Genomic DNA, 15581 nt, shown 5'->3' on the forward strand with positions numbered 1-15581 from the left:
GTTTGGCTGGAAAAATGTTTGTTCAATTTCTTCTGAATTCCAATTCTGCAAACGGATTTGGTATCGCATTATATTATTTTAGGTTTTGAAACCAATAAAAATCACAAACTCGATAGAGTAGTAGACTATGTACCGACCATCCTGTCGTGACCTGTGCTCGACCCGCGTCGTTAATAATTAATAATATCTAATTGAAAGGGTTCGAAAAAACAAAACACTAAAATAATCTTTTCAGATTATATCCGTGATACTTGGACCTCTGTGATAAAATAAGCCTCTGCATCGAAATAAATTAGGCGATGCTAAGGCGATTATCTAGTAGGTATAAATAATAATATTTTTTACCACCTCTTAAAATTCAAATGATCGCGAGCAGTATAATATTGTTGCGGATTTCAGCCAGTAGGTAGCCAATAGGTAGTAATCGAATACATTTTGAGACATTCGTACAAAATGTATAAATCTACTTAACGCATTGCACAGGTATTACGTGACTACCCATGTCGGAGCGTTTATAACGGTTGTAGGTAACCTGCAACACGTTTATACCAGGTATACGTTTTATATAAATTTGTCGACTTCATATTTTAAATCACAGTTTATAATTTTGTATTAATTATTGACTATATTATACTGTGTTATTCTATGAGAGTCATATTTATTTATCATCGTTGTACTTCAACAGCATACAACTTCTCAAGGCCACAAGGATTATTACGATATTAATAGTCTGAGAAAAATTATTGCACTGCAGCACATCCTATCAGAAGACTTACAGCGTTGACCGAGTGACAGTCCATATAATTATTGTAAATTGTATTTATCGCGACCGTCGCATTTCACATTTATAACTAAATTAAAAGTAAAACAATATATACCGACATTTTTTATAGATTTTTTTTACTCTCTAAAATCTTTTAACACTTTTTTTTGCACTTTAATTAAACAAAACCAACAATATGTTTGGAATAAAAGTGAATACAAAATTACTACCGCTGAAAATGTGCTACTTCCTCATATTTGCATGTAAGTGTCATATCATAATAATATTATATGCATTAACTGAAATGTAATCGAGATTTGTATGGTACACTGAAATAGTATAATTAATCGAATTCGCTTTAGGCAGGTACAGTGAACTATTAGAGAAACAATTTTCTGTTTAAGATTTTGCTTTGCGGGTTATCGTTTGATTTGTAACATAATATGTACTACGTCCTGATTATAAATATTAAAAAAAATTATATAACGAATTAAATCATTAATTAGGCTCGTTAAAGGGGCCTGGGCTTCGGCAAAATTAATGTTTTCCACAATATTTAAATTTGAGAGATAATATAGGTCACGTGTTGTAAAAAAAAACTGGATAGCGCGGTGTTGTATAAATTAGCCCATAATATTATGTTATGATATCTTAAAACGAATATTCGTGTACGTAAACGTTTTCTTTTTTCCCATAGATTTAGGACCTATGATTGGATTTTTGCCTACAATAGCGAGACAATTGGGATACTCGATGACGACTTACGGCGCCACCATGACGTTCATGTCGGTGATATCGATGGTACTCGTACCTCTGTCCGGTGTTATAGTCGACAGATTTCGGATAAAAAAAAGGTTATTCTTAGTGTCCATGTTCGGCATAGGAGTGGTTTCGTTATTGTTCTCGTTCGTGCCGAAAGCACCTTTGGACGTGGCCAAAATTGAATTGAAATGCGACGCACAAACAACGACAATGACCGTTGTAAACGAGAACAATAATTTGCAAACTACGAGCAACGTCACTTACTATACCGCTGCCAGCGGCGATGAGTTGATAACGTGCAAGGTGAGAACAATATTACAATATAGTTATGTAACTATAAACATTAAAAATTGCATATTATTTAAGTTGGATTTGGCCGTAAAAACTCGTGCAGGTATTATAGATATTGTACGTATATAGGTTTAATATAATAAGTAGCTCATTACCTATATTATATTATATTATAACCTAACCTATATTAACTAAATTTCATAAAAAATGTTATAAAAACTTTTAAGTTCCTTATAAAAATAAATTAAAAAAATCAGTGGAACTATAGTTCCTTTGAACGCGTTCCTTCCAAGCACTTAGTCAGAGTCAGGGCTATATTTAAGGAGGGGGGGGGACAACGGGGACATTTACCCCGCGTGGCAAATTGTTGACACATTTAGAGGGGCAGCCAGTCACTGGTGTATATTATATAAATAACATTTTTTTTTTTGGAAAGAATTTGTTTGAGTACCTATACTTGTACTTTTTGCATCGCATGACTATATGATACAGCCATATACTCATTTTGTCAATCAATGGTTGGCAACTAGTTCTATGGCGGTCCGGATAATTTGAAATACAAATTTCTAGGGCCAGAAAAAACTTAGTTAATATTATATTAATGTATTTATTTTTGTGTTAAAAATACGGATTAAGCTGCTGAAAGCAAATTATTTAATATAATATTTTTTTTGCCAGTTATTAAAATTTGCACCGAGTGTTTTCAAGTTGTAGATCTCTTAATCTTGAACGATATATTTATCCTTTAAAAACGTCATTTTGATAAACAAAATTTCACATATTACGTAGGTATACCTACGTTTAGCCAAAATACATCCAAATACATCATAAACATAGATCAAATGTCTGTTATGTGCAGAAATCCAGGGGGCCTATTCTCAAATCAATCGAAAAGGGTTTTTGCTCAAAATTTGGTCGAAAGCGGATATATTTACAACCAATTCAAAAATCCGTATTCTCAAACAGTTTTCGATCGGCGTTTCGACCGTAGTATTCGATTTCTCGTTTCGACTACTATTTACCAATCGTAAACTTGTTTTCGATTGATAGTATACCAGTTAACGTCATGATACTATAATGCTAACAATAATTTTATAATTTTGTTTGTGGTTTGATATTTTTACAGTAGCAACCTAAAGTGTGTAAAAACGATTTACCTGTACTATTTACAACGGTATTTACCTATGTGTTAGTTGTTATTTGATTTTTTTCAGAGTATTTAGGTACCTACTGTACCTAGTGTGTAAAATTAACATTATATACCTATTAGCTATATTGATACAATATTATTAATTTGTATAATATAACTTATATTTTCAATAATTGTCGAGATAATTGTGTTCACTAAAATTTTAAACAAAACTAATTAGGTAGGGACCTACTACAAAAAAATAGGTAGATAAAGAGTATTTTCTTACTTTTTTCTACTTTGATGGTTCTATTGTCGCACCAACTATAGAATTTAGCTCATTGCCTATTTGCAGGGTCGCATTTAGAGGGGGGGGGGGGCATTGGCTCCAACTGCTCCGGGTGCCAGTATTATTTTTGTGGTTGTTTCCTTGTGAATTGTTAAAAATTAAAAAATGATAATTATTTTAATAACAGAGATAGTATAATATTATATTATATTATTATATAATACTAATGAATCATGCTATTTGAAATTAAAACAACTAATGTATTTATAGCACTATACAGCTATCAGATTTTTACTATGCCTAGGGATGTAAGCTTGAAAATTTTTTTTTTCACTGAAATTTTCAAATTTTGATTTCTATGTTTATTTTAAAAAATAATTTATTTTGTAATAATTATATAACAGTTTGTTACACTGACTACACTGACTTACACTTAAGTTATCTAAAGCTTACTGAGGTACCTAATATAAAATGTTAGGCTTGAACTAGTAAGTTAAGTCAATAAGTTAAATTTAACTTAACTTTTAACTTAACTTCGAACTTATTAACTCGTTAATGCCTAGTCTTGTTATATACAAATAATTATATTAAGTATTATATAATACAAATTCAGTTTTATTTAAAATATATTATAGTAAAGTGTATTGTAAGTAAACAATAAAATACTTAAATATTATACATTTTATAGCTTTTTATTGAAAAATTATTATTTCATGGGATTGGTTTTTTTTCAGTTAAATTGTCAATATGCAGAGTTGTGCAGTGCAGCCCGTGAAATAAATTACCTACAGAATCAATCTGGGTTGAGCGATTTGTGGATGAGAGCAATGAACAAAAGTCAAAATAAATTCAACCAGATTGACTTGACACTAAAATCGAAAAACTTAGAACAGGTGGTAACAATTGATCATATTATTTTGTATGTATGCTCGCATTACAGTAACTCAAATATTATGCATATTGTCATAGAATGCAAATTCATACGTCTTTCAAGTGTTATCTGTCCAAATAAATGACACGCAAATACTTACACCGACCTGTCAATGTCATTTTAAAACATTTTGTCATATCGCAAACTGTTCAAACGATAAAATAATGGAAGTAGTTACCGTCACAACGTACAGAGGAAACGTTCTTGAATTGTATCAATTTTGGATTTTTTTCGGTCTCATTACGACGCTTTGGGCTTGTCTTTTGATTTCGCTTTCATTATTAAATCCTATTTGTCTCGACACTTTGGGTAACATAATATTAACATAACAGTATTAATATGATTTAGGTACTTAAATTGAAAATGAATTATAAATATTATCATGTTTTCAGGAGATAAATCTGCAGAGGATTTTGGAAGACAAAAATGTTGGGGCTCGATCGGTTGGGGGTTTTTTTTCTATATTCATCGGGTGGCTCGTGGATATATTTAGTTTCAATAAAAAGGATAAAGATTATTCACCCGTATTTTACTCTGGTGCTTTAGTCACGGCTTTGAATTTAGGAGTAATAAAAACAATCAAAGTATGTCGTTGCTTCTATTTACACTAAAAAAATCTAATAATAATAACATTGAGTTGTGTACCTAAAGCTAAATATTTCTGTAATTCATAGGTTGCCGAAACGAACAAACCAGAAGGTCAGTGGAAAAACATGCGTGGGCTGTTCACTAAATATTACATGATTTCATTTTGCATATGGTCAATATTCAACACACTTTTTCATACAATCGTCACTCACTTTCTGTTCTGGTATTTCATTTTTATTAAATACTATTATCACTATTGAAATTTTAATCGGCTTTGCAAACAATCGTTGTTGCGCGTGCCATTATTTATGATGTACAGTAACTGGTATATTAATTAATCGGAAAGTCAGTAGCTCATATAATTCGAAATATAATACAGATATTGTACTGTGGATTTTTAAAGCGAATTTTCATTACTGAGAGAGGACACTACACCAGGAAAAAGCGCAACATAAATATATAGGCAGGCCGGGCAAGTTAATGATAATTTTTAATTGAGTCAAGTTATGCTGATAGAAACTATTTTTAAAAGTTTATAACTAATAGTTATTCTAATTTTTTACTAACTCAGTTAAGTTAAAAGTTATGCAGATACATACAATTAACTTATTAACTTAAGTTTAGTAATTTATGTAATTATTTTTTAATTTATAAGCAGCCAAATGTAGGGTTTAAAATAATAAAAAGTAAATGTTTATGCAACATGTATCATCAACAATAATTGTATTATATTTATTATTTAATTATTTTTAAACTATCGCAACTTGGATTTGATTAAAAGTTATTCGTTATATATTAAGTTTATATCAATAAAAGTCAGTTAAGTTAAGAATTAGGTTAATGAAAATTAATTTTAAAAGTTAAGTTAAATAGTTTAAATTAACTTAACTTTACACCGTTCACTAGTGCTGTGAAGGAAAAATTATTTGAGACTGAAAGGGTTAAAAAAATCATATAATAGTAATATTATTACGTAAAGTATATTTCATAGAATACTTGCAATGTTACATTTGCAAATTTAAAACACATTTCAACACATTGAGAAACATTTCGAGAACAGTGTGCTGAAAAATAGATCCCAAAAAAATGTATAATGTAAAATATACATATTAATCACTATTACAATGATTATGTAAGGGGTAAGGGACAGTCTTTGCAGTTACATAAAACAAATAAAAAACACACTTTTTGATAGAATAATAGGAAAATTAACAATACAAATTAATTCATGATCATAAAATATGAATTAGTTAATTTTAATACGGATAAAAAAGTATACCTAATTAATTAATTAATAAGATTAAACTAACATAGGTAATAAATAGATAAATAAACATACTTAATAATAATAATTATATTACCTAGGTCATATATGGTCGTATGAATTAATTATGATAAACATAAAAACAATTTCTATTTTTGGTGACACATAATAATTAACATTACAATTTTTGCATACCTACCGTATGAGAATTCCCTATAGATATATTATTGTTGATGCAAAATGTAGAGTCCATTTCTAAAAATTTTAAGCGAAATCTGGCTAACAAATTATCATTAAGATAGGACACTACACGTGCATGCGTGTGGTCTCCGTCTTACAAATGTATAACATATCAAAAACTGTTGCGATAGAACCACTCAGGATGTTGTAAATAGTGATGGTTAAGACTCCAAATTGATATACTTACGATAAAGTTCAGAATATTATATCTGTGAAATATCTTTTTATTTTTTTGATATCACTTAATATTATGACTTATACGGAAAACGTTCGTATTGCTTCAAAATCCATTAATTTTGTGTTTATCAAACTTGAATAACTTTTTTTGTAGTCCGATATCGAAAAAATAAGAACGACATTTCAAAGCTAAAGTTCTCCTTTTTATGTGGTCAAAATTAGTTCCTTAGCTATGACTGTAATCATTTCGATCTTTTTCCATGCAAAACATTATTTGCTACCTATTTTTTCATGTTTTGTAAGTCAGAGATTACACGCGTGCGGGTGTAGCGCCTGTCCTCTTTAACTTTTTTTATTTACCTACACTTAATGAAAAATCCATATTTTAGTATACTACTTATATCATAAATTGAGGGTTATGAAATTAATGTTTTTGAAATAATTCATGAAATATTTTACGAAACTTTCATAAAATATTTCATATTAATGAAATATAAAAAAAACAAATTTTAAATTAAAAGTATAGTATAAAGTATAGTTACAATCTCTAATATTAGTGAAGTGTTGATTAAAAATGTTATAGAATATTTCTTACATGCTACCTACATTATACAAGTTACATAATAATTAATTATTATCTATATTATATAATATATAATATAATATCTTCTTTATATCGTGACCCGGAATTAAATATTGATAATCAATAACCAGGTATGAAATCAGTATGACCATCTAGTGATAATTCAATAAAACATAACAAAAAATACAGTTTAAAAAAAAATTTAATAAACTATATTTTTCAATATTTCGTTGAAATATTTCAAAGTGAAAATTTCAAACTCATAAATTTAAATTCATTATACACGTGGTCAGTTAGGGAGTGGGGGGGAGGGCACAAGTAAATTGTATATACCAGTGGTCCTCAACCGGTGGGTCGCGACCCATTTTTGGTCGTATGAGCTTTAAAATTGGGTCGCGATACGTCTTCTTTTTAAAATAAAAAATAAGTTTAATAGATGAAATAAATAAAAATACAGTTCATACAATGTATATTCTATTCTATAATATTATAATAATATAATGGATATAAAGTACTGGTATGATTCTACGTAGCAGGTGGAATTTATTATGTGAAAACACTCAAGGACAAACATCGCATTAAAATGTTTGTGTTGTATTTTTATTTTATTTTATTTTTTCGTGTGAATTCTATACATATTCAATTAATAATAATTAAATATTTTGCCTACTAAAATGTAGTTTTTATTTATTCAGTTATAATAGGTAGTAATACTATACAAAGCGTTAAGTAATTTTAGCTTTTTTTTTGTTTTTCTACAAAGCTTACGTGGGTCGCTAAAAATGACTTGCAGTGCATAGCAATCCGTGGTCGATAGGTATATTGAAAAACATTATAAATAAAATTAAAAATTAAAGTAACGAGCCTGATTCAGAAAATATGTCATAAATACACAAAGATTATACCACGTGTAATTACAATAATTTTAACCATTCATGAATATTATAATGTTTAAAATATTTTTTATACAACTTTAACTGTATGTATAGGTATTTAGAAACGACAGTAATAACCGTAGTAGTTATGATTTGAAATCTATTATCACCCCACTCTTAACTATTTTGTCTAAAGTCCTGTAAAACGTATGTTTAATATTCCAACTACCAGCTATAGCCATTCCCTAATTATTGCATAACGTCCACGTTTTATATTTCATTTCGTTATCTACCTAGGTGCCTTCATTATATAAGTTAACCGTTAAATACCTGTTATTGTATTACAACTATGAACTATTGTTTTATTTTTACCCATACAGCGTTTTTAAAAAAAAAATTTATTTCTATTTTGTAAAAACTTATGTTTTTATTGTTCACATTAAGAAAAAAAGACCTTATTAGTTGAGGCGAATATAAAATTAAAAAAATTAAAAATTACATACAGTTTCCACGAGTAGTCTGTTTTTTATTACCAATATTGGACTAACATTTGTTATAAAAATGGGAAAAACATACAATTTTACAATATTATATTATTATGCTGTAGTTTTGAAAAAACTTATGTTTCTTTCATTCAATCAAAATACAACCGACTTCATAATTGTTTGACATTTATAAATAAACAGCTCTCTACAAAATGACTTTTTTGGATTTCTAAAATATTTTTTTTTAATGATTTTAAATGTTTTTTGAAGTTAATTTTCTTAGACTATGATAAGACGTAGCCTCCCTTAGTCATAATATACCTATCACGTTGATAAAAACTGCACTAAAATATGTGCATTAAATTTCGAATTAGTGCTACTGACTCTCCGATTGATTGACACATAATATAGGTACCTATATGGATACAGCCCTCGGACAAATTTTATCCGGCCCGCCGCTAATGAAAAAAAAGTAAAAACCGATAATTAAGTACATAAGCATTTGTATGATTTGCTACCTGCAGACAGTAGCTGTTTTTAAAGTTAATATTAAACGTAATTCTGAGACTTCACATAAATCATTTGCTGAAAAATGTCCAGTAATTTGTGAACTTTGTAAATCAAAAATTGAGAACCTCCATATAAAATATTAAGTGCACGAATCATACACCAAAGTTCATGTATAGTTAGTTGAGAGCAAGACTTGCCATTTTTATCAATAATTTTTACCCAATTTTCTATTTATGTTATAATTATTATAAATTTGTATTTTAATTTATTTAATTAGGTAATCATTATTTTATTTCCACTAGGCCACTACGTTACTTTTGCATTAGGTACAATATAATATATTAAGAATATTTGCTTTGAATTTTGATGGACCCCAAAAATATTAAAAATTCCCAATGTGACCCTCCAAAAATATTAATTGTTGACCCCTGCTATGCTGTATAATAATTCGTTTATTCGTGGTCTTGCGTAGAGATGTAAGCTAGAAAATTTTCAATTGAAAAATTTTTTTTCATCAACATTTTCTGAACATTACAATTTTCTTTGAAAATTTTATTTTAAATGTATTTTTCTTAACTTAATTAATTTTTGTGGTATTCTGAAGTAAAAATACAACAATGTTTTAATAAAAGATAAAAATGCACATTTATTTTCAAAATAAAAATTATATATTGATATAGGTATAATATATTATATATAATATTTAATGATTCTTATTTGGTGTTTACTATATTATGTTCAATAGAATAATACCAAAATAATATTAAAATGGGTAAATGGTATTAAAAGTACATAGTTTTAAATATGGGTAATTATGAAGGTTAAATATACTATAGCTATATAATATCAAAAGATTTATTTGATAAGAAATTAATGTGATAAATTATAAAAATTTTCATGAAAATTTTCATCACTAGTCGTGCGTGATACAATATTGTTTGCAAGTCTCGCCAAATATCGTCTCAACTACGCACTTGAAATATTAGTCGATAATAATTAATTAATCATACATCGATTTCAATATAAAGGTACATGGAAGATATGGTTTCTGCTAACAACGACCACGGCCAACGGGCGTGGCTGAAAACGCTCCAAGGTCTAGCCCAGGGCATCCAGTGTTTCGGCGGCGAAATACCATTTTTCTTCTGGTCCGGTTGGATAATCAGAAGGATCGGTTACGGCAATTGCATGGCCGTAGTGATGGGATCCATGGCCATCAGGATGTACCTTTACACAGTCATCTGGAATCCAACCTGGATCATTGCGATAGAGTTGCTGAACGGCGTGTCGTACGCGTTGGGATACTCGGTGAAAATGTCATACGCAAAAAAGGTGTCGCCTCCCGACACACTAAACACCATAATTGGGTTTATGGGATTTTTCGACTGCATTGGTACGTTACGTTTTATTAACGATACGATATTATCGTATAATTTTTATAACGGTCTAATGCCGCACGGTTCCAGGAAAACTAATTTAATTTAATTTGATTATAATTTACTATAATTTAATTAGTAAGCAAAAAAGTATTACTTATCGACAGTATATTAATTTCCACAGCTGTACGAATAGCTCAAAAAAAGAGTCAAAAAATGTTGACTTTATTTTATCGTTTATAAAAAATTCTAACATATTTGGTGAAAATCTTAAGTGTCTACGGTTATAAGATTTTCAGTTAAGCCGAATAAATAAAATCGAATAAGATTTTCCTTCATATTTTTTTTGGGGAACAAATTCACTTTTGTTATTTTAAAATATTTGTATTTCAACGAGTTGAGAACGATGGTGGAAAAAACATTTTGCGGAAATCATAATTTTGGAAGTTATATCGTTCCAACGTATGCGCATAACACGCCGTACTTTAACTGCCGCGCGCTGCTCCTATAACGAATTTAGATTTTTTTACGTATTTTAACGAGTTAAAAATGATGGTGAAATCACTTTTTACACAATCAGTAAGTCACCTTATTTCTGCAACACATTAAATTAGGATATTATTATTAAAAAAAAATAATCAAAATATTATCACTTATTTATGTACAAGTCGTAATTAGTACTATACATCTCGTTTTAACGTACCTATGTAGTTAAGCACGTAGAAACGATGTAAATTCAAAATTTGGCGTTCAGGCTTAGTTTTAAAGTTATCATAGCTAATTGAAATTTATAGTATTTCCACATACACCCGATTTGGTCACTCGATCGTTAGGACAATTAAAATCGAAAACATCCCTCGACTTGTTATGTAAATGACAACCTTGGACGGGTCTCGGACTTGAAATAGCTAAAACTTCAGAATTAAGTCATATTGCCAAAAAAAAATTTATAAAATATACCGCCGATTTCACCTCATCATTCTTAACTCGGTAAAATACGTTTTAAAAAAAAAATCAATATTCGTTTTAGGCGCTGCGCGCGGCAATAAAATACAGTTATGTGCGTACAATATTTTTGCACCGTCGTTCTTAACTCGTTGAAATACGCAGGGCTTGAAACCGATTGAAATAATTTCGGTTTCGGTTTCGATTTTGTGTACCGGTTTTTAATTTTTTCGATTTCTGTTTCAATTTTTCAATACCGGTATTAGGAAATTTCGGTTTTGATTTTGTATACCGGTTTTGAAATTTTACGATTTCGGTTTCGGTTTTGTATACCGGTTTCCAATTTTTTGGATATTATAATATTATTACATTTTTTTGTATTATAATATCCATTGTTCAAGTTTAACAAAAAACCAAAAAATTTAAATTTGCAAATAATATATTATAATATGCCATATAGATTGTTTTTTCATTTGATACTCTATATAAATACCATAGTACAAATGGGCTTTAAGATTAATTGTATCGTCGATACGTTGATAATATCTGTAATCGAATGCGATATTTTTAACCATAGATTATTTTTTACCATAATGAATATTATCGAAATAGTGAAACCTGTAAATAGCGGACACGATAGTTTGCTGACATTTTGACCGCCATTTGGAGGGTTCAATTTGTAGAAAGCGTGTAGTTGGTTTCTAAGAAAACGTCCGCTATTTGAAGGTGTTTGCAATTTAGAGGCATCCGTTAGAAGAGGATCACTGTATCACTGTATTAATTTTTAGTTACCATTTCGTTTGTGTTATATTTTATGTGACATTTTTGTAATTGCTATTTGATTGCTACGATATAATATTATTATAATATGCATTCGTTCTTAGATAGAAATGTATTTAATTATTTTTGTTTGACAGGCGATTCTATAGGCAGTCTACTGGGTGGATATTTATTCGATACACATGGTGGAGTGTGGTCGTTCCGATTTTTCTCCTATATGGCCGTCTTCGTGTGCTTTCTAAGCATAGTAACCAATTATTTTGGTTTGACAAAGGAATCTTTTAATTTAAAAGAAAATGCAGAATCGACGAACACGGATCTCAAAATTACCAATAATAATACCGATAAAAAAATGTGATATTTGTCTATTTTTAAAAAAAAGTAGACATATTTTTTAAAAATGTCATATTTGATTTGTTAAATATTATAATTATTTAATGTTTAGACGAGCAGAGTAGTGTGACATATACATATACATATACACCACAAAATTTTTATACACAGCTCGTCTGAGTTTAAATACTTATGAATTATAAGTTAAAACTATGTATTTAATTAAATTATTTATAACAACTATGAGTTGTCGAGCTACAAAATATTCGGAAAAATATTTCCGCTGCATAGGAATATTGATTAAATGTTGTGATTCAAAGGAGGAAATAACCCAAACTATCTTGAAAGCGATGTCGATAAAAAAACTGTAAAAACTTAAGTGATAAAATGTATAACTTATGTTTAAATAGGTATGGGTATACATGTCGAGTTTCTGTATCAACTATCGATACTAATGTGTGGATTTTGCACGAGGTTTGGAACAGTATTTTGGACACATGTACCTTTATATATATAAGGACCGAGGGTACCTCCTGTATAGGTACGTATGAAAAATACAAATCGAAAAACGTTGAATTGTACCTACCTATACCGTGCCTATAGATACGTATTTCGTGAGTATGTTGGATGTTTTCATCTGATTAAGGTGATACGAGATGCATTTTGAATTTTACTAATGTACTTCTTAGCGACCTGTGCGGCTGGTTGGTATAATATTATATTGAAATATATTGAAATTTTCGAACAAATTCATATAATTATTGTGAAACACCGTTACATCTTATTGAAAATGTTCTTAAATTGTGGGCCACATTTAAATATTATAATTATTTACATTTTACAATTTTGGTATTGAAAATTGAAATTGTATAGATTATAAATGATGCATGTGTATGCATGTGCATGCGTGTTACAATAATGCATTATGCCAATTTAAAAAAAAAAATAAGTATAAATTCACTTACAATGTGACATTATATTTTATCACGTCTAAAAATGTTGAATGTTTAGAAATAGGTAAGTACCTACCTACCTACTTCCCTACCTTACAAAAATATAATATTATTTATCTAAATATAATGTACTAAAAATTAACCTGTACCTCGTATACTTCCAGAAATATATTTATGGTCTTACAAAAACCAAAATTGTTGATGGGTATTTAACCATCCACCAGTTACAGACCAAAATTTGATAAAAAAAAAAATGTGGACAAGTGGATACCACACGCGGCTGTACTGTAGGTGTTGTGTGGGTAATCACTGTAATGGATGTGCTAATTTTAATTCAAAGGGAAATGATTTCAAACGAAAAACAATTCCTAGTGTTAGCATATATCATAATAATACTTTTTGATTACAAAAAAAAAAAAACTAAAATTTTTTTTCTTCGTTTAATTACTAATTTCATCCAAATTTAAAATATCTATAATAAAAGACTCTCATATAATTTTTAATTTTTTTGATTACATTATGAATTCCACATGAAAATCCTTGTTTTAAATTTTCAATCCTTAGCTAAAAACACTACAATTTTTAACTACAGGCCTATTTTAAAATCTTCGAGATTTTGATTATTTTTTCAAAATTTTAACTTTAAACGCTTAAAAATAATAAAACATGAAATGAATCTCCAATATTTTTAAACTACTATTATAAAAACTTATGGAGAACGTATTAAATATGTATTGACAAGTAACCATTAATTGTATAAACAATATACTGAGTGGGGATTAGGTAATTTTTGAATTGTATTCGTTTCTATGGTATGATAGATAAAGCGTTAGAAAAAAAATAGGTTAGTAAAATACATTTTGATGGTTTTTCCCATGGCGATAAAAAAAACTATTGAGAAAATCGAAAAATAGTGCCATCTTGATCCAATTTTCTAAAATAAAAGGTGGAAATATTTTGTTAATAGGATAAAAAAGTAAAAATTATAACCACTGGCTTCGTCGCTCCGCTCAGAATCTAAAAAAACACATTGTAAAATCAGTATATTCATCGCACCGATCAGAATCCAATACTACTCAATTGAAAAATACTTAGCACAAGTGTACAAAAATGTATATTTATAGAATATGAATGCAAACACCAACCTTTTAAAACCGATAACAGTCGGAAACGATCTCTTATAAAAGATATAAAAGTCAGCAATAATTGTATACTTATATAAATAAGAAAATTACATTTAAAATCATAGAACTTAACTCTTATAAGCGTGAATACTTACTAATCATAATTCCATTATGATATTATTATGAAGGGGACCATTAAAATATTACGTCACATCATTTGTTTTTATCTCTTATGCGATATCACACAGTTATTAGTTATTTACAGAAAAATCAAACAGGTACATATTATTATATGAGATAAGCAAACAATTAAAATAATTATGATTAGGTATTAAATTATAAAAATAATTTTTATGTTACTTTTTGTTGGTAGTCAATTTAAACAGGTAAGTTAAATATTAAAAAATGTGGACCTGCTGTACAGTTGTTTTCGAGTACCTATCCAGTGTGTAATGAATGTCTTAAATTTGAATTCAATGATAAATCATTGTATGCAAAAAACGATTCTAATTGGAGGCGGTGAAGTCAACCTAGCATAATTTTATAAAGAATCAAATTTAACAATTAAAAAAAAATATATCAATAGCGTTACATTCCGTTAAACTTTTATTTTTGTTAAAGGTTCAAAAGTTACTGGGAATTTTCCATTTTGACCTCTCAAATGCACCAACTAGATTCGCTTTTCTATCAGAAAAGTTGCTGGTGTACAAAATCGAATCATTTTTTATACTGTAACACAATTTGATGACAGACAGGAAAAATAACACTTAGGTATCATTGTAAAATTAATAGGAACATATTACGTTCGCAACGATCAGAGTCTAAAAATATTATTATTTTTTCATATAATATTGATGTCTGTAGGTACACATAATATATATACTTAAAATATATAAATACCTATAGGTAAATATTTTAATATATTTTTATTAAATTATGATAACTACCTATGTGAATTATAACGATTTTGAATGCAAATAATTTGCGTTAAAATTTAAATATCAATAAATTCCTAAGAGATAGTGTTTTATATAATATTCTTACCTTGACGATTGATAACAGGTCATTGACTCCAATATTAAAATATGTAACAACACAAATTCGCAATGTTGTAAGACGTGTAGACAATACCACTGGTTCAGCGTTATCTTAATTGATTGTACTTAAGTTAAATTTAGAGATG

At 28.6% G+C, this 15581-nt stretch overlaps 1 protein-coding gene across 1 annotated transcript; it reads left to right on the top strand.

Moving 5' to 3' along the window:
- The first annotated feature begins 393 nt into the window (after positions 1-393).
- LOC132947353 (major facilitator superfamily domain-containing protein 6-like protein A) lies at positions 394-12434 on the top strand. Its single transcript, XM_061017625.1, is given in 10 exon segments — positions 394-552; positions 686-1026; positions 1461-1828; positions 3969-4130; positions 4204-4474; positions 4558-4613; positions 4615-4749; positions 4840-4976; positions 9916-10280; positions 12126-12434. Coding segments are annotated over 9 exon segments (1782 nt in total). The 5' UTR covers positions 394-552; positions 686-959; the 3' UTR covers positions 12347-12434.
- The last annotated feature ends 3147 nt before the right edge of the window (positions 12435-15581 follow it).

This window comes from Metopolophium dirhodum, chromosome 6, assembly GCF_019925205.1.
Source record: "Metopolophium dirhodum isolate CAU chromosome 6, ASM1992520v1, whole genome shotgun sequence".
NCBI classification, from domain to species: domain Eukaryota; kingdom Metazoa; phylum Arthropoda; class Insecta; order Hemiptera; family Aphididae; genus Metopolophium; species Metopolophium dirhodum.